Genomic DNA, 19,052 nt, shown 5'->3' with positions numbered 1-19,052 from the left:
GACAAAAATAATGAAGACAAAATAAAACATTTCATAAGTTTGCAGATAACTATTTACAATATGCACACTGAAGGCATGATGCCATGCACCATAGGTTTGCAGAGAACTATATACAATATAGTTATATACGTATATATATACACTACCATTCAAAAGTTTGGGGTCACATTGAAATGTCCTTATTTTTGAAGGAAATGCACTGTACTTTTTAATGAAGATAACTTTAAACTAGTCTTAACTTTAAAGAAATACACTCTATACATTTCTAATGTGGTAAATGACTATTCTAGCTGCAAATGTCTGGTTTTTGGTGCAATATCTACATAGGTGTATAGAGGCCCATTTCCAGCAACTATCAGTCCAGTGTTCTAATGGTACAATGTGTTTGCTCATTGGCTCTGAAGGCTAATTGATGATTAGAAAACCCTTGTGCAATCATGTTCACACATCTGAAAACAGTTTAGCTCGTTACAGAAGCTACAAAACTGACCTTCCTTTGAGCAGATTGAGTTTCTGGAGCATCACATTTGTGGGGTCAATTAAACGCTCAAAATGGCCAGAAAAAGAAAACTTTCATCTGAAACTCGACAGTCTATTCTTGTTCTTAGAAATGAAGGCTATTCCACAAAATTGTTTGGGTGACCCCAAACTTTTGAACGGTAGTGTATATATACATATATACAATATAGTTATATACCCCTGTTGGCTTTTACAATCTTTATCTTCATCATTTATTTCAACTTTATGTTATTCGAGTATGATATTTTTAAATGTAATTAATTTAATTGACAAGCAATTCTATTATGGTCATACTCTTGATTGCTAGAGGCTAGGATTTCAGTACTATTGAAGATCTTTGCTCCTTCTCAAGTCTGTGGTGATATTCTTTTCACAAAATACAACCAATAGTACGTTAATGTTAAATCTTACTTGTGAAAAGTAATCCCCCGATTCCTAATTTCAACAGTGCGCTCATTTGAGCAGGAAAACGTTGAACACCATCTTTGTTTTCTACCTGTCAACTGTCAGTTTAGCATCTTTGTTTTCTACCTGTCAACTGTCAGTTTAGCGTCTTTGTTTTCTACCTGTCAACTGTCAGTTTAGCATCTTTGTTTTCTACCTGTCAACTGTCAGTTTATCATCTTTGTTTTCTACCTGTCATCTGTCAGTTTATCATTTTTGTTTTCTACCTGTCAACTGTCAGTTTAGCATCTTTGTTTTCTACCTGTCAACTGTCAGTTTAGCATCTTTGTTTTCTACCTGTCAACTGTCAGTTTAGCATATTTGTTTTCTACCTGTCAACTGTCAGTTTAGCATCTTTGTTTTCTACCTGTCAACTGTCAGTTTAGCATCTTTGTTTTCTACATGTCAACTGTCAGTTTAGCATCTTTGTTTTCTACCTGTCAACTGTCAGTTTAGCATCTTTGTTTTCTACCTGTCAACTGTCAGTTTAGCATCTTTGTTTTCTACCTGTCAACTGTCAGTTTAGGCTGCTCGCCGGCTCCTCATCACCACTTCAAGATGGCGGCCCAATTTCTCGCGTCACAGCAGCCAATGCTGCGTCTACTTATAACATGTGTATGGCGTGACAGTTCCACCTTGGTCCACACTCCATGTCAGTAAATGGCGCTACCGCACACCAGAAGGTTGCTTGTCAACCGCCTTAAACCAAAGAAGAAGAAGTATCACGTGACATAGAGGAACAGCATTGACCTCTTTTGCTAGCTAGCATGCTATCCTAGCTGACGCGATCCTAGCCGGGGGACAAAGTTTCATTCCAATATTTCCAAATATTCAACAACACTTCAACAATGGGCCAGGCCAAAGAAGAGAAAGACTATGGATACGACTTATTTCCAGAGAGGGAGGCTAAGAATGTAAAACAAAGATCTGTATCGAATCTGTTCACCTTTTACAATAAGTGTCAGTTCATGTTGAATAACACTGTGAACCATAGTGAGTATACTTTATTTATTTATGTATTTATTTATTTACCATAAGTGTCATCTCATGTTGAAGTACACTGTGAACCATAGTGAGTATACTTCATTTATTTATTTACCATAAGTGTCATCTCATGTTGAAGTACACTGTGAACCATAGTGAGTATACTTCATGTATTTATTTATTTACCATAAGTGTCATCTCATATTGAAGTACACCGTGAACCATAGTGAGTATACTTCATTTATGTATTTATTTATTTACCATAAGTGTCATCTCATGTTGAAGTACACTGTGAACCATAGTGAGTATACTTCATTTATTAATTTATTTATTTATTTACCATAAGTGTCATCTCATGTTGCAGTACACTGTGAACCATAGTGAGTATACTTCATTTATTTATTTATTTATTTACCGTAAGTGTCATCTCATGTTGAAGTACACTGTGAACCATAGTGAGTATACTTCATTTATTTATTTATTTATTTACCATAAGTGTCATCTCATGTTGAAGTACACTGTGGAAACTAGTAGGTATACTTCATTTATGTATTTACCCCAAGTGTCATCTCATGTTGAAGTACACTGTGGAAACTAGTAAGTATACTTCATTTATGTATTTATTTACCACAAGTAGCATCTCATGTTGAAGTACACTGTGGAAACTAGTAAGTATACTTCATTTATGTATTTATTTACCACAAGTGTCATCTTATGTTGAAGTACACTCTATAAACTAGTAAGTATACTTCATTTATTTATTTACCACAAGTGTCATCCCATGTTGAAGTACACTGTGGAATCTAGTAAGTATACTTCATTTATTTATTTAGCGAAAGTGTCAGCTCATGTTGAAGTACACTGTGGAAACTAGTAAGTATACTTCATTTATTTATTTAGCGAAAGTGTCAGCTCATGTTGAAGTACACTGTGGAAACTAGTAAGTATACTTCATTTATTTATTTACCACAAGTGTCATCTCACGTTGAAGTACACTGTGGAAACTAGTAAGTATACTTTATTTATTTATTTACCACAAGTGTTATCTCACGTTGAAGTACACTGTGGAAACTAGTAAGTATACTTCATTTATTTATTTACCACAAGTGTCATCTCACGTTGAAGTACACTGTGGAAACTAGTAAGTATACTTCATTTATTTATTTACCACAAGTGTTATCTCACGTTGAAGTACTCTGTGGAACGCCTCGGGATCCCCGGGAGGAGCTGGACAAAGTGGCTGGGGACAGGGGAAGTCTTGGCTTCCCTGCTTAGGCTGCTGCCCCCGCGACCTGACCTCGGATAAGCGGAAGAAGATGGATGGATGGACTTTTTACTGTCAGCTTCATTTTTGAATGTTTTCTGCTAGTGGTTTGCCTCCGCATTTTTTCAATAAAAAAATTGTGCCTTGGCTCAAAAAATGTTGAAAAACAGTTAGTACATTCACATTGACTCATGAGTTGTTGTCTCCACTCAGGTCCATACGCCAAACTCCTCCTCAGCGCCATGAGCAACTCTGGATGGTATGTATGAATGGATTTTCATTTCTTTCACTACATGACATTGGAAGAAATTGTGAGCTGAGATATGCAATGAAGTATGGCGGCGATTAAAGCGAGGCCCAAGTCCATTTGCCACACACCATAGTATTTTTTCATATTGGCCCTTGGCACGTTCTAAGAATACAACATTATGAAGAATGTTTCCATCTCCGGCCCGCCACATCATTTTATTGTTGTTTATTGAGGATCCCCATTAGCCGGCGCACAAACGCCAGGCTAGTCTTCCTGGGGTCCTTTTTGAAAGTTTAAAGTCAAATAATAATACACACATCCAGTTACAAATAAAAGAAAGGAAAAAGGGAAGAAAAAAAAGAAAATTCCCAAAATAATAAAATAACAGTACACAGATACAGTTACAGAACATACACAAATCCAGTTACAAATAAAAGGAAGGAAAACATTTTAATAATAATATGTATCAATAAAGTAATTTATCTTTTCTTACTGCGTTAATGTAGTCCTCCTTTCTGTTTACATGTAGTTCATACAATTACATATATTTTTATTCAATATTATTGAATAATGTAACAACAATTTTACTATCCTACATTGTATTTTTTTTCTTAAAATAAAAATAAATACTCAAATATCTGCTTGACTTATGTATAAATAATAATGTTGTTCATTGTTATATATTGTGTATATATGATATAAACATACACTAGCGTTCAAAAGTTTGGGGTCACATTGGAATGTCCTTATTTTTGAATGAAAAGCACTGTACTTTTCAATGAAGATAACGTTAAACTAGTCTTAACTTTAAAGAAATACACTCTATACATTGCTAATGTGGTAAATGACTATTCTAGCTGCAAATGTCTGCTTTTTGGTGCAATATCTACATAGGTGTATAGAGGCCCATTTCCAGCAACTATCACTCCAGTGTTCTAATGGTACTATGTGTTTGCTCATTGGCTCAGAAGGCTAATTGATGATTAGAAAACCCTTGTGCAATCATGTTCACACATCTGAAAACAGTTTAGCTCGTTACAGAAGCTACAAAACTGACCTTCCTTTGAGCAGATTGAGTTTCTGGAGCATCACATTTGTGGGTTCAATTAAACGCTCAAAATGGCCAGAAAAAGAGAACTTTCATCTGAAACTCGACAGTCTATTCTTGTTCTTAGAAATGAAGGCTATTCCACAGAATTGTTTGGGTGACCCCAAACTTTTGAACGGTAGTGTATAATATAATATATCAGTATATATCACATACTGAACATATATTATGTAAATATTACGTATATATGTTATATTTTATATTGCTTTTAGTCTATTTTATACCTGCATTGTCCTTTCCATCTTTTCCATCCTTTGTAACTGAGCTAATGTGTGGAACAATTTCCCTTGTGGATCATTAAAGTTTGTCTAAGTCTAAGTTAAAGATGTGTATGTATTTAGGTTGCAAAAGTAGTTATACTCTGTAACAATAATGCGCTATTACTTTCATGTTTCCTAATAATGTAACAAATACATTCACATTTATTACAAATTTGTTTAAATTAAAATAATTCTCTGATTGAATTATGATTTCCAAGCAAGTTATCGATAAAATGTTACATTGCAAAAATGACAATCAATTTCACGGTAAGAAATACCACAAAATGGCTTCTCAGTCGTCAGAATTTTACCGTTATAAAAAACGATGGCGTCGTTTTTCCATTTACAGTAATGCATCACAGAAACAACTATAGTTTATACAATAAAAAACTGATCGTTCAGTGTTAACGGTTTTCTATTTACAGTAACACATCGTAAAAAAACAACAATCATAGATTTTACAATAAAAAAATTGGCTGCTCTGTCGGCAGAAAAAAAAAAAGTGGTACCGTTTTGCCATTTACAGTAATACGTCGCAAAAACAACAGCTATAGATTTTACGATAGAATAACGGCCGCTCAGTCACCATCATTTTACTTTAAAAAACTCTAAACACATTTTTTAAAATAGATTTTACGATAAAAAACATTGGTAACGTTTTTTACATTTACAGTAATATGCTGTAAAAAATAAAAAACACAGCAAATTCTACAATAAAATTCTGGCGACTAAGCTGCCAGTCTACAGATTTTTTTTTTAACGTACAATAAATACAATGAAATGGAATGCATAGGCAGTTGAATAATAATATCACAAGGGGAATCATTGTACATTTATATTTGTATACTTACAAACAGTACATATTAAAAATACACAGATACATTGAGGCACTTCAATGTATTACAATATTTCAAACAAACATCTTTATAAGAGCAAAACATGTTAATAAAGTAGGAGACAATACAATAGGATAAAAATAAATATATTAAATATAAAATACATATTTATAAAAACATTTTAAATTCCTCCAATAAAGATAATAATGTAATGGCTTAATCTAAGACTTGATTAATTAATGGAAATCATCGAACCAAAGTGAAAATCTGGGTTTTAGTCTCAGAAATGTATGTCTAAGAAATTTAGCTTGCCACATAATTTTAACAAACATTTGTAGGTTACTATCTTTTATAAATATACCAAATGTATTACCTTCTACTGTACATGGAGATATCTTTCAGCTATCCTCTGAATCTCCTCCCAAAATAAATGAACAGTGTCACATTCCATAAATGAATGATTCACATATTCTATAGCATTACACATAAAACAGTTGTCAACCATAATGTTCTTTTTTTGTCTCAAAAATCACCAGTAAGGTATATTCCATCAATAATATGAAATTGTCTTTCTTTAACTTTGGGAAGAATTGGTTAGTAATATAACTTGTCCTTATTTTTTCCATATTTTTGCTTTTATAAGCTCTTGTAGGATATATTGTCTATGAATTGTGTCCCTCAATGAAAATGACTTTGACACCCCTGGGTTAGGAGGAATAAATGTATTCAAGCGCCACCTAGTGGACAGCTCAGAGCACGTTTATCTCACTCTTTTATCGAAATGGCAGTTATAAAGCTCAAATATTTAAATAGAAATATAAAAAAAACATATTTTAGAAATAGTTTAGAAAGTGTTTGGTTGCCTATGAGTTAGAAAAAACAACAGAAATGAAAGCTGCGGTGCCCTGACCCACCACCAAACATGTTGGGGCCTCCAAAAGATCAAATGTTTCACCGTACCTCACCCGCCTGCAAAATATGGGGCTTTTCCTGCACGTTAAGGGCCTCAAACATAATGAAGAAAAAACACAGTAATTTTAATAGGACCCTTGCAGTACTCTCCATGGCCTCTGCAGTGCTTGCAATAAAACAAATTACAATAAAATAAGAATACCAATAAAATAAGAAGATCTGAATTTGTGGTGACAAGTTATTAATGTTTCCTGTTTTGTTGCGAACCGTCGGAGCTAAGTTTGGCGCCATGCTACACCCACATCTTATGGCGTGGGCAAAATTTGTTCATAATTTATCATCTATGTGTAGTATCTGTTATTGTAACGGTGACTCATTTGCTCAAAGTCCCTAGGAGGAGTTGGTTAAAGTGCGACCCCTTTTTGAGACAAAGAATGGCTAAAAACCATAGGCTCAAAGTTTGGTGTCATACCACGCCCACATCTTATGCCGTTGGAAAAATGTGTTCACAATTTATCATCATCTATATGTGTTGTATCTGTAATTGTAACCACCAATCATTTGGTCAAAGTCCCTAGGAGGAGTTCGTGAAAGTACGACCCTTTTTTTATTAGCTGAAAAATGGCCAAAAACCATCGGAGCAAAGTTTGGCGCCATACCACACCCACATCTTATGGCATAGTCATTTTTTCCCCAGCAATTTATCATCATCCATATGTGTAGTATCTATAATTGTAACCACCAATCATTTGGTCAAAGTCCCTAGGAGGAGTTCGTGAAAGTACGACCCTTTTTTTATTAGCTGAAAAATGGCCAAAAACCATCGGAGCAAAGTTTGGCGCCATACCACACCCACATCTTATGGCATAGTAATTTTTTCCCCAGCAATTTATCATCATCCATATGTGTAGTATCTGTAATTGTAACCACCACACATTTGGTCAAAGTCCCTAGGAGGAGTTTGTTAAAGTACGACTCCTTTTTTTGCCGAAAAATGGCCAAAAACCATCCGAGCAAAGTTAGGCGCCATACCACACCCACATCTTATTGCATAGTAATTTTTTCCCCAGCAATTTATCATCATCCATATGTGTAGTATCTGTAATTGTAACCACCACTCATTTGATCAAAGTCCCTAGGAGGAGTTTGTTAAAGTACGACCCCTTTTTGAGCCGAAAAATGGCCAAAAAACATTTGAGCCAAGTTTGGCGCCATGCCACGCCCACATCTTATGGCGATAATACATTTTTTTCGCGCAATTTATCATCACCTATATGTGTAGTATATGAAATTGTAACCACCACTCATTTGCTCAAAGTCCCTAGAAGGTGTTTGTTAAAGTGCGACCCCTTTTTGAGACAAAGAATGGCTAAAAACCATCGGCTCAAAGTTTGGTGTCATACCACGCCCACATCTTATGGCGTTGGAAAAATGTGTTCACAATTTATCATCATCTATATGTGTAGTATCTGTAATTGTAACCACCACTCATTTGGTCAAAGTCCCAAGGAGGAGTTCGTTAAAGTACGACCCCTTTTTTTGCCGAAAAATGGCCAAAAACCATCCGAGCAAAGTTTGACGCCATACCACACCCACATCTTATTGCATAGTAATTTTTTCCCCAGCAATTTATCATCATCCATATGTATAGTATCTGTAATTGTAACCACCACTCATTTGGTCAAAGTCCCTAGGAGGAGTTTGTTAAAGTACGACCCCTTTTTGAGCCGAAAAATGGCCAAAAAACATTTGAGCCAAGTTTGGCGCCATGCCACACCCACATCTTATGGTGTGGGAAAAATATGTTCCTAATTTATCATCATCTATATGTGCAGTATCAGTATTTGTAATCGGGACTCATTTGGTCAAAGTCCCTAGGAGGAGTTTGTTAAAGTACGACCCCTTTTATTTTGCTGAAAAATGGCCAAAAACCATCGGAACAAAAGTTTGGCGTCATGCCACACGCACATCTAATAACGTATTTTTTTATTTTTTTTTTGCAATTTGTCATCACCTATATGTGTAGTATCTGTAATTGTAACCACCACTCATTTGGTCAAAGTCCATACGAGGAGTTTGTTAAAGTACGACCCCTTTTTTTGAAAAGAAAAATTACCAAAAACCATCGGAGCAAAGTTTGGCGCCATGCCACACCCACATCTAATAACGTAAAAATATTTTTTTTTCAATTTATCATCACTTATATGTGTGTTATCTGTAAATGTAACCGTGACTCGTTTGGTCAAAGTCCTTAGGAGGAGTTTGTTAAAGTACGACCTCTTTTTGAGCCAAAAAATGGCCAAAATCCATCGGAGCAAAGTTTGATCCACATCTAATAACGTGATCTTTTTTTTTGTGCAATTTATCATCGTCTATATGTGTAGTATCTGTAATTGTAACCACCACTCATTTGGTCAAAGTCCCTAGGAGGAGTTTGTTAAAGTACGACCCCTTTTTTTTTGCCGAAAAATGGCCAAAAACCATCAGAGCAAAGTTTATCGCCTTTTCTCGCAATTTTTAAACATTTATATGTGCAGTATCAGTATTTGTAACCGGGACTCATTTGGTCGAAGTCCCTAGGAGGAGTTCGTTAAAGTACGACCCCTTTTTTTTTGCCGAAAAATGGCCAAAAACCAGCGGAGCAAATTTTGGCGCCATGCCACACCCACATCTTATGGCGATATTCTTTTTTAGCAATTTATCATCACCTATATGTGTAGTATCTGTAATTGTAACCACCAATCATTTGGTCAAAGTCCCTAGAAGGAGTTCGTGAAAGTACGACCCTTTTTTTATTAGCTGAAAAATGGCCAAAAAGCATCGGAGCAAAGTTTGGCGCCATGCCACGCCCACATCTTATGGCGTAATAATTTTTTTTTTGCTGGAAAGAGGAGCTATTTTTTTTTCTAATTTTAAAGGTGCAGCCAGAGAGCCAATTGTGAAATGTCATTTTCGGGACCCCAAAATATAAAATGTTTCACCATACCTGACACGCCTGCAAAACATGGGCACTTTTCCTGCATGTTAGGGGCCCCAAAAAGGCGTCTAAACGAAGAAAAAACACATCAATTTCAATAGGGCCCTTGTGTGAAGCGCTTTGAGTGTCTAGAAAAGCGCTATATAAATCTAATCCATTATTATTATTATTATTACAGTGCCACTGCTCAGGCCCTAAAAGTATTATGTTATGTTTTATTTAAACATGTACAGGTCTATCTGAAGAAACATTTTTTTGCAAAAATATGCAATTATTTGGCTGTTTGCCAAAAAAACAACAACATGTATTTGTTTTTGCGTATTCAAAGTGTCAATAGCACTTAGATTCTGACCATGATTCACCTTGCTGGGGTTTAAAGAACCAGAAGCCATGCTTCTACTTTAAAGACAGCTTTATATTTACTTTACTTTTTGCCAAAAGGTCAAGAATATCAAAATGGCCCTTTCATTTTTTCTGTATGTTGTCCTCAGTGTGAATTGAAGTGAATTATATTTATATAGCGCTTTTTCTCTAGTGACTCAAAGCGCTTTACATAGTGAAACCCATTATCTAAGTGACATATAAAGCAGTGTGGGTGGCACTGGGAGCAGGTGGGTAAAGTGTCTTGCCCAAGGACACAATGGCAGTAACTAGAATGGCAGAAGCGGGGATCGAACCTGGAACCCTCAAGTTGCTGGCACGGCCGCTCTACCAACCGAGCTATACCGCCCTTTTCCTCAGTGGAAAAGGTTTGCCATCTATGACATCATAGCGCTTACCAAGCATCCAATCAGATTGCTCCTATAGTCTACCTGTCATGCTAGAATTGCAATTCTACTTTCACTTCCTTCCCGAGCCAAACTGATCCATCCTCTCTTGTGTCGCAGTGAAGTGCTCAAAGACCGCCATTTTTCCTGCGAAGATTGCGATGGGACAGTCAGCGGAGGGTTTGACGCGGCCACGTCCCAAGTGAGAAGAATGACGCCAGGTTGTAGTTACTAAGGGTGTAACGGTACACAAAAATGTCGGTTCGGTACATACCTCGGTTTAGAAGTCACGGTTCGGTTCATTTTCGGTACAGTAAGAAAACAACAAAATATACATTTTTTGGTTATTTGTTTACCCCATTTGTAAACAATGGCTTTATGCTTTTAACATTGGGAACACTATAATAATTCTGCCCAAACATAGAAATAGCTGTGAGCCACCACTAGGCTGATCAGTGCAACAGCAGGCAGTCATGCATGATAAGCATAACAATAACAGACATATACCGTATTTTTCGGACTATAAGTCGCAGTTTTTTCCATAGTTTGGCCGGGGGTGCGACTTATACTCAGGAGCGACTTATGTGTGAAATGATTAACACATTAGCGTAAAATATCAAATGATATTATTGATCTCATTCACGTAAGAGACTAGACGTATAAGATTTCATGGGATTTAGCGATTAGGAGTGACAGATTGTTTGGTAAACGTATAGCATGTTCTATATGTTATAGTTATTTGAATGACTCTTAGCATAATATGTTACGTTAACATACCAGGCACGTTCTCAGTTGGTTATTTATGCCTCATATAACGTACACTTATTCAGCCTGTTGTTCACTATTCTTTAGACATTTTAAATTGCCTTTCAAATGTCTATTCTTGCTGTTGGCTTTTATCAAATACATTTCCCCAAAAAGTGCGACTTATACTCCAGTGCGACTTATATATGTTTTTTACCTTCTTTATTATGCATTTTCGGCCGGTGCGACTTATACTCCGGAGCGATTTATACTCCGGAAAATACGGTACACACAGGGTCCATTGCCAGGGTTAATGTGGTCAACATATATAAAATAAAAACTAAATAAGATAAGGCTCAGAAGGGTTTCTTAACAAAACCTTTCTACATATAAAGTGCTTCTTTTGATTGATTGATTGAGACTTTTATGAGTAGATTGCACAGTACAGTACATATTCCGTACAATTGACCACTAAATGGTAACACCCCAATAAGTTTTTCCAACTTGTTTAAGCGGAGTCCACGTTAATCAACATTAAACTGCCTCAAGTTTAAATAAAATGACAAAACTTTTCTTCTACATATAAAAAGTGCAACGTTAAACAGTTTCAAGTCAACTCAGCCTCAGATTAACTTTCCTTTCTACCCCCCAGCCTTTAACCCTGGTGACTTTCACTCAATCTTCATGTTTTTTGCCAGCAAAATCAGTTTATCCACATTGTGGAGGTAGCAGGTATGGCGAGGTAGTTCCTGGCTAACTTGGCAGTAAGAGGATATATGGGCTCATTGTTCTTCCACCATAGAAGTGGGTCAAAATCTAGTTTCTATTGCAATATGGTCTTAAATCTGCTGTTATAAAACATACTTGCCAACCCTCCCGTTTTTAGCGGGAGACTCCCGGTATTCAGCGCCTCTCCCGATAACCTCCCGGCAGAAATTTTCTCCCGACAAACTCCCGGTATTCAGCCGAGCTGGAGGCCACGCCCCCTCCAGCTCAATGCGGACCTGAGTGGGACAGCCTGTTCTCACGTCCGCTTTCCCACAATATAAACAGCTTGCCTGCCCAATGACGTCATAACATGTAGGGCTTTTAGAGAGTAGAGTGCACAACTGCGCACACAACAAGGAGAAGAAGCAGGAGGAGGAGGAAGTTACAGACATGGCGACGCCGTCGACGAGCAAGATGAAGAAATACGCTTGCAAGTTCCAAAACGAATGGAAATAAGAATTTCAGTTCATCCAGGACAGTTCGAAGGGAAAGGGGTATGTATGTTGCCTGTACATTTTGTAAAACAGACTTCCCCATTGAACACGGTGGCCGAGTCATGAACGGAAGAGAAGTTAAACAGGACAATACTGCCATCTACTGGATAGCCCCCAGAACACTGAAATTCAAGTATTTATTTTATTTATATGTATAATAAAATAAATATATATACATATATATATATAGCTAGAATTCACTGAAAGTCAAGTATTTCATACTTTTATATATATATATATATATATATATATATATATATATATATATATATATATATATATATATATATATATATATATATATATATATATATATATATGAAATACTTGAGTTGGTGAATTCTAGCTGTAAATATACTCCCCTATTAACCACGCCCCCGCCCCACCCCGACCGTGTCCCCCCCCCCCCCCACCTCCCGGTATCGGAGGACTTAAGGTTGGCAAGTATGCTATAAATACATTTGTTATTGCTTTAGCCCTGCCTGGCTCGCCGAGGAGAGGCTGCTTGAATGCAGTGGGGAGCTGTTTGTTCGTCTTTCTCTTCGTTGAAGCGATGTTCACTTGGGGGTGGTGCCGCTTCAAAATGGGTTAGCATGTTTGACGTGTTGGCGGAAGCGTACCCTACTGCTGCTGAACACCGCGAAGCCGAAATGTTCCCAAACGGGAGATCTTAACGAGGCAGGAGGGTCTTCCAGCTCTGGCTTTTACATGTTGCCCTAGCCCGGTCGTTGCTAGCATGCCGTGTGTTGTGCCTCGATGTGTATTGTTTACACAACGTGCGGTGCGCTACTTAATATGTCCGTGTGGAAACTCGTTCGGTACACCTCCGAACCGAACTGAAACCCCCGTACCGAAACGGTTCAATACAAATACACGTACCGTTACACCCTTAGTAGTTACCCATCCCACTCGGCTTCAAATTATTATTATTTTTTTTTAAATTTCAGATAGTTTTGTGTCAGAACAACATCCAGAAGCAGTCCCACATGAACCGAGTGGTCACGCACGAGCTCATCCACGCTTTCGACCACTGTCGGGCTCACGTGGACTGGTTCAGCAACTTCAGACATCTAGCATGTTCCGAGGTATAAAAGGACCTGTCTTTTCCAGACTTTTTTCTCGGCTGGTAAATATCCTAATGGATTGGTTGTCCTGGTCTTAGATCCGGGCCGCTAACCTGAGTGGAGACTGCTCCTTCCCCAATGAAATGTCAAGATACCACTTCGGCATGAAGCAGCATCATCAGGTATGCTTTCATTTTAAGCTCCGCCCCCTTTTCCCGCGCTCCCGCTGACCGGGCCTGTCTGTTCTCCGGCCAGGAGTGCGTCCGAAACCGCGCCCTGCGCTCCATCCTGGCCGTGCGGAAGATCAGCCGGGAGGAGGCGGAGAAGATAGTGGCGGAGGTCTTCGACTCGTGTTTCAATGACCACGCCCCCTTCGAGCGCATCCCACACTCCCAGAAGGACGCTAAATTTGCCCACAGAAATTACCAGAACAGAAGTCGATACTACGCAAACATTTAGTGCACAGCTTGTCCTCTGGGACACATTTTGGACATTAATTCTGTACAAGAAGATCATAAGTAGTGAAAGTCAAATATCAGAAGAGTGTTTTTTAAATTTTTGTCCCGTTTGTCCGCTTATTTTCCTTTAAATACAGCTGATTTAAATTCAAGCCAATTAAATCCTTCTTAACATTGAGACGAAGCCAAAGCTTGTTCAAAGTCAATTCCAGCACACTTTAGACCCTCCTTTTAAAGAAGTTTGCAAATGGCCACGTCGGTTACATGTCATTGTTGACATCCTCAATGGACGTCGGCATTCAAAGAATCTTCTAATGAGTCAGACAAAGTCGTGAGGGAATTGGCGTCGTAATCCCTCCTCCATGGCCGCTATCTCAAAGACGCCACGCGCGTCTAATCTGAGACGCAGGATGATCACGTTTTACAAGCTCGGAGAGAGGAAATGACAACAAGCTCCTCAAGAAAAGAAAAAAAGAACATAAGGAGAATGATATTTGGTTGTTCCCGACACACAAGTTGACTAAACAAATCATGCAAAACAACATGATTATTACAGAATCAAATGCAAGATAATAATTGTCATTGAATTATATTTATTGTATTAAAACAATAAATCCCTTGGTGCATACATGTCTTCTTCCTGCAGTACTTGTGTCACACTGTAGATGGCACTGTTGCACCACTTCAAACTGATGATACATTTTATGAAGTCCTATTAGATGAGTGTCTGTGACAATGTACATACAGTATGTTAGTTTTTAGTCAAAAGTAAATATAATGCAGTCTGAAAAAGTAAAACAATGGTAAAAAAAAAACCTGATGATCCCCTGAGAAAAGTGTGTTGCTAATAGAATTACTTTATAACAATGGCTTTATGCTTTTTCCCACTGACGCCTGCATACTAAAAAGTCACTGATGATTTTTTCATTTTTTTAAAAAGGTTGAAAAACGCTATACATTTGAAGACTAAGCTTGGTTTTTTGCTTTGGTATCAATATGTCAGCCTTTTTCTTATTTTTAATCATATAATTTCAGTTTTTGGCAAATTTTCTTCTAGTTAGATTTTATTTTTAGATTCACCCCTGATTTTTTCCTAAATGTTTGCAATTTTTTTCCCCAGGATTTTTTGTTTGTTTAATTTTAGAATATGTATTAAATTCTTTACTCTTTAATTTAGTTTAATTATATTTTTTAAAATTGTCTTCCAGTTTTTGCTGAGTTTTCATTCCAGTTAGATTTTATTTATTTTGTTTTTTGAGTATGATTTTTTGGCATTTTTTTTTTCCTGTAAATGTTTGTAAAAATGTATTTAAACATTTTCACAGTTTTTCCACGGTTTTTATTTTATTTCTGAAAATTTCTTGCCCCCTTTTAAATTTTTGTTTGTTAGTTGTTTTTTTTAATAATTTTCGACTGGATTTTGCTGAGTTTGTTTTCCAGTTAGATTTTATTTTTTAGAAATGTTTTCCCCGATTTTTAAAATGTTTAAAAAAAATATTTCCCACATTTTGGGTGTGTTTTCCTGTAAAAATTACTTGTTTTGTTTATTTAAGTTTATTTTTAGAATTTAGTTTAAAATATTTTATGGTGTTTCAATCCAGTTAAATTTTATCTTTAGAATTTCTGTAAATTTTATTTCAAAATTTTCACAGTTTTTCCACGGTTTTCATTTTATTTCTGAAAATTTCTTGCCCCATTTAAATTTTTGTTTGTTAGTTGTTTTTTTATTTGTATTTTTTGAAATAATTTTCGACTGGATTTTGCTGACTTTGTTTTACAGTTGATTTTATTTTTAGAAATGTTTTCCCCGATTTTTTAAATGCTTTAAAAAAAAATATTTCCCACATTTTGGGTGTGTTTTCCTGTAAAATGACTTTTTTTTCTTCTTTGTTTAATTTTAGAATTTAGTTTAAAATATTTTATGGTGTTTTAATCCAGTTAAATTGTATTTTTCGAATTTCTGTAAATTTTGTTTCAAACATTTTTTGGGTAGAATTTTAGTTTTTGTTTTCCAATTAGATTTTATTTTTTTCAAAATGTTTTCCCAATTTTTTTTTAAATGTTTGAAAAAAACATTTCCCACATTTTGTGTGTGTTTCCTGTAAAATAACTTTTTTTTTCTTTGTTTAAGTTTATTTTTAGAATATATTTTAAAATATGTTTTGGTGTTTTAATACAGTTACATTTTATTTTTAGAATTTCTTTGTCCCCATTCGTTTGGTTTGTTTAATGTCATTTTTAGAATATACCACTGGCCAACAAAAAGCTACAAACTCATGCTTTTAAGGTAAGTAACCTTCATCAACACCCTGTTTTAACATGTAATTATTGCTTTAAATCAACATTTTGTGTAGTCAAATGTAACAACATATGTACTATTTGACACACAATAGAACAGGATTCTGCCTGGAAATCTTCAAATAAGCCAATAGGTTTTGCTGAACTTTCAATTGTTTGCATTACGTACAGCGTGGCCAAGTGATGACAACTATGGATTAATATTAATATAACATTACAGCTCTTGGGGACAAAAGCCGGCAGCAGACATTGTGATCCAATTAGGATGCTTCCGCACCACTGCTGCACCACTAATGAATTCTTCACGTTAATTAAACGGCGGGCCACATTTAAGCGTGTGAGGACACCTGCTTGCCTGTGTGAAATTGTAAGGTGTCTCTTCATCTGGAACATGTTGCATGAATCATTCAGCTGGGGTTGCAACAAGAACTAACCAATATCATGTCTTCTCTTTTGCAGCAGCTGGTGTCCCACCAGGCTCCACTCTAGGACCATCTACTTTAAAGATCTAGGACTATTTACTACTGTTGACCTGTCATTGTTACGTAAAGTGCTATCATTCATAAGAGTGCTAATGGTGCAAGGAAAAAAGTTGAGATGATTATAATTCAGCGCACTAATTCTCCAGAGGCGGATTGATTTGCATGCCCAAATCAGCCTCTAAGCTGACAATTAACTTCCACGGCAGGGGAGATCTGTGGGGGTCCTGGGCATGCAAATCTAGTAATTATGAGTGCCAGTTGAGGATTAATTAAGAAGGTGTTTAAAGTTGGCAGAGAGCAGCTTTCAAACAATGCTTATGTGCGTGTCAGGTGGGGAATAAATGCATACCGTAAAAGGAACAACATGTTACCTGGGGATAGGTTGATTGGCAACACTAAATGGTCCCTCGTGTGTGAATGGTGTCTGTCTGTGTTGGCCCTGTGATGAGGTGGCGACTTGTCCAAAGCTACGAACAATGGGAGACCGGGCTTTCTGCGCCGCCGCTCCCAGTCTGTGGAACGCTCACCCTGACCACCTGAGGGCACCACGGACTGTGGATGCTTTTAAAAATGGCTTAAAAACCCTTCTTTTTAAAAAAGCCTCTTTTTTTTTAGATATATGCGTGCTAGTTGTAGTTTTTATTTTTATTAATTTTTATTATCTTTTTATTTTTATTTTTTTTATTTAAAAAAAAAAATTAATACAGTGTAGCACTTTGAGGTTGTTTCCTCAATGTAAAGTGCTTTTTACAAATACAATCTATTAGTCACCGTGCGTGACTGCTCGCCGTCTGTTCGCTGTTGCGAAAAAGCTAAGTAGCGCTCTATCTGTGTGCTTTTAATTGTTCTAAAGCTTTCTTTATCACTTCTCAAACATTTTTAGTGGTACTATTTAACTTGCAAATCACCCGATCTCTGTCCCACCACCCTTTCCTCAGCTAGCCAGCTGCTAAGCTAGCGCGGAGAAAGGCAGCGCCGGTCAGTAAGAAGCTACTCCTACAGACCGCGACCACTTCCCTGAGGACAGCAGGAACTTCACTCGGTGACAGAAAACACTGTGAGTAATGGCTTCCTGTGCGTCTTGCACCATACTCACGGAGAGGTTGGCTCTGCTAGAGGGCCGTGTCCGCCAGTTAGAGCAGAGTAATGTCGTAACTTTAGATGTTGCGGACACATCTGCTAGCGTTAGCTGTAGCGAGCTAACTAGCCCAGCTTGTAGCAGTCCTAAGCGGCCTACAAGCTACGGTGTACCGGTTGAGACGCATAATAGATTTAGCTCTTTAGCTAGTCCTACACCCCAGTCTACCGGGCACCACACCTTAGTTATAGGGGACTCCATCACCCGAAACATAAAGCTTAGCAAACCAGCCACAATAAAGTGTATCCCCGGGGCCAGAGCACCTGACATTGAAGCTAATCTTAGGGAGCTAACTCGCAACAGGCCTAGTAAACACGTACGACAGGCTAATCGCACCACTAATTATGCGAATATAGTTGTACACGTTGGCTCCAATGACACTAGAATGAGACAGTCAGAGATTACAAAGAGAAACATAGCCAGGACTTGTGATCTCGCCAGAAAGATGTCCAGGCATCGAGTAATTGTCTCTGGCCCCCTGCCTGCGAGAGGCAATGATGAGAGATATAGCAGATTAGTCTCGCTTAACAAGTGGTTGGCTAGCTACTGTAGGACGCAGGGACTAACGTTTATTGATAACTGGCCCTCTTTCTGGGGCAAACCAGGCTTGCTGATGAGAGACGGCCTTCACCCTAACCAGGAAGGCGCCATCATCCTGTCTAGAAACATAGACTACTATTTAAGTCTCACTTGACTGACTACACTAGAGCAAGCCCGGTCACAGGCAATTACAATGTCTGTTAGTCCGGGTGAGGAGTCAGTTAAGCTAGAACTAGCCAGCGCCAGGCTGGATAATCCATGTACGCATAGCAATTCTCTTAGAATAATACACAATTCACATAATGTTTTTTCTGTTGTGTCTGTGTCAGAGGTGGACATGCATTCTACTGAGGTGGCAAATTATGATATGTCCAGTCTATTGCAGCACCAAGCAAACAATCGGAAAATTCCCGTCATATCAATTCCTAGATATGGTCGAAACTATTTAAAGTGCACTACGCATAATAAACGCAACATTGTTAATATTGCCACTACGGATAATCTTAACAAAAACTCGTCAAAACAGCCCAATACCTATAATATGGGCTTTTTAAACATAAGATCATTGTCTCCCAAGGCGTTATTGGTTAATGAGGTCATTAGAGACAACAATCTTAACGTCATTGGTCTTAGCGAAACCTGGCTCAAACCGGACGAATTTTTTGCGCTCAATGAGGCATCTCCTCCTAACTATACGAATGCGCATGTTGCCCGCCCTCTTAAAAGGGGAGGGGGTGTCGCACTA

General features: G+C 37.4%; 2 protein-coding genes across 3 annotated transcripts in view; one reads left to right on the top strand and one right to left on the bottom strand.

The window, feature by feature from the left end:
- Positions 1-19,052, bottom strand: part of LOC133662466 (FYVE, RhoGEF and PH domain-containing protein 4-like) — a 205,945-nt gene that overhangs the window by 80,724 nt on the left and 106,169 nt on the right. The gene's annotated exons all lie outside the window — the stretch shown is intronic.
- On the top strand, positions 1,651-14,027 carry LOC133662933 (mitochondrial inner membrane protease ATP23 homolog). Of its 2 annotated transcripts, none has more exons than XM_062067143.1 (6): positions 1,651-1,956; positions 3,425-3,470; positions 10,442-10,523; positions 13,275-13,412; positions 13,490-13,573; positions 13,647-14,027. In XM_062067143.1, exons 1-6 carry the CDS (start codon positions 1,812-1,814, stop codon positions 13,848-13,850), a joined length of 699 nt encoding a protein of 232 aa, XP_061923127.1. In that variant the 5' UTR covers positions 1,651-1,811; the 3' UTR covers positions 13,851-14,027. The 2 variants fall into 2 exon arrangements, with proteins under 2 accessions (XP_061923127.1, XP_061923128.1); XM_062067144.1 differs by lacking the exon at positions 1,651-1,956 and adding an exon at positions 2,371-2,402.

Source organism: Entelurus aequoreus, linkage group LG12 (genome assembly GCF_033978785.1).
Source record: "Entelurus aequoreus isolate RoL-2023_Sb linkage group LG12, RoL_Eaeq_v1.1, whole genome shotgun sequence".
Lineage (NCBI taxonomy): Eukaryota > Metazoa > Chordata > Actinopteri > Syngnathiformes > Syngnathidae > Entelurus > Entelurus aequoreus.
This window is presented reverse-complemented; position numbering and strand designations above follow the sequence as displayed.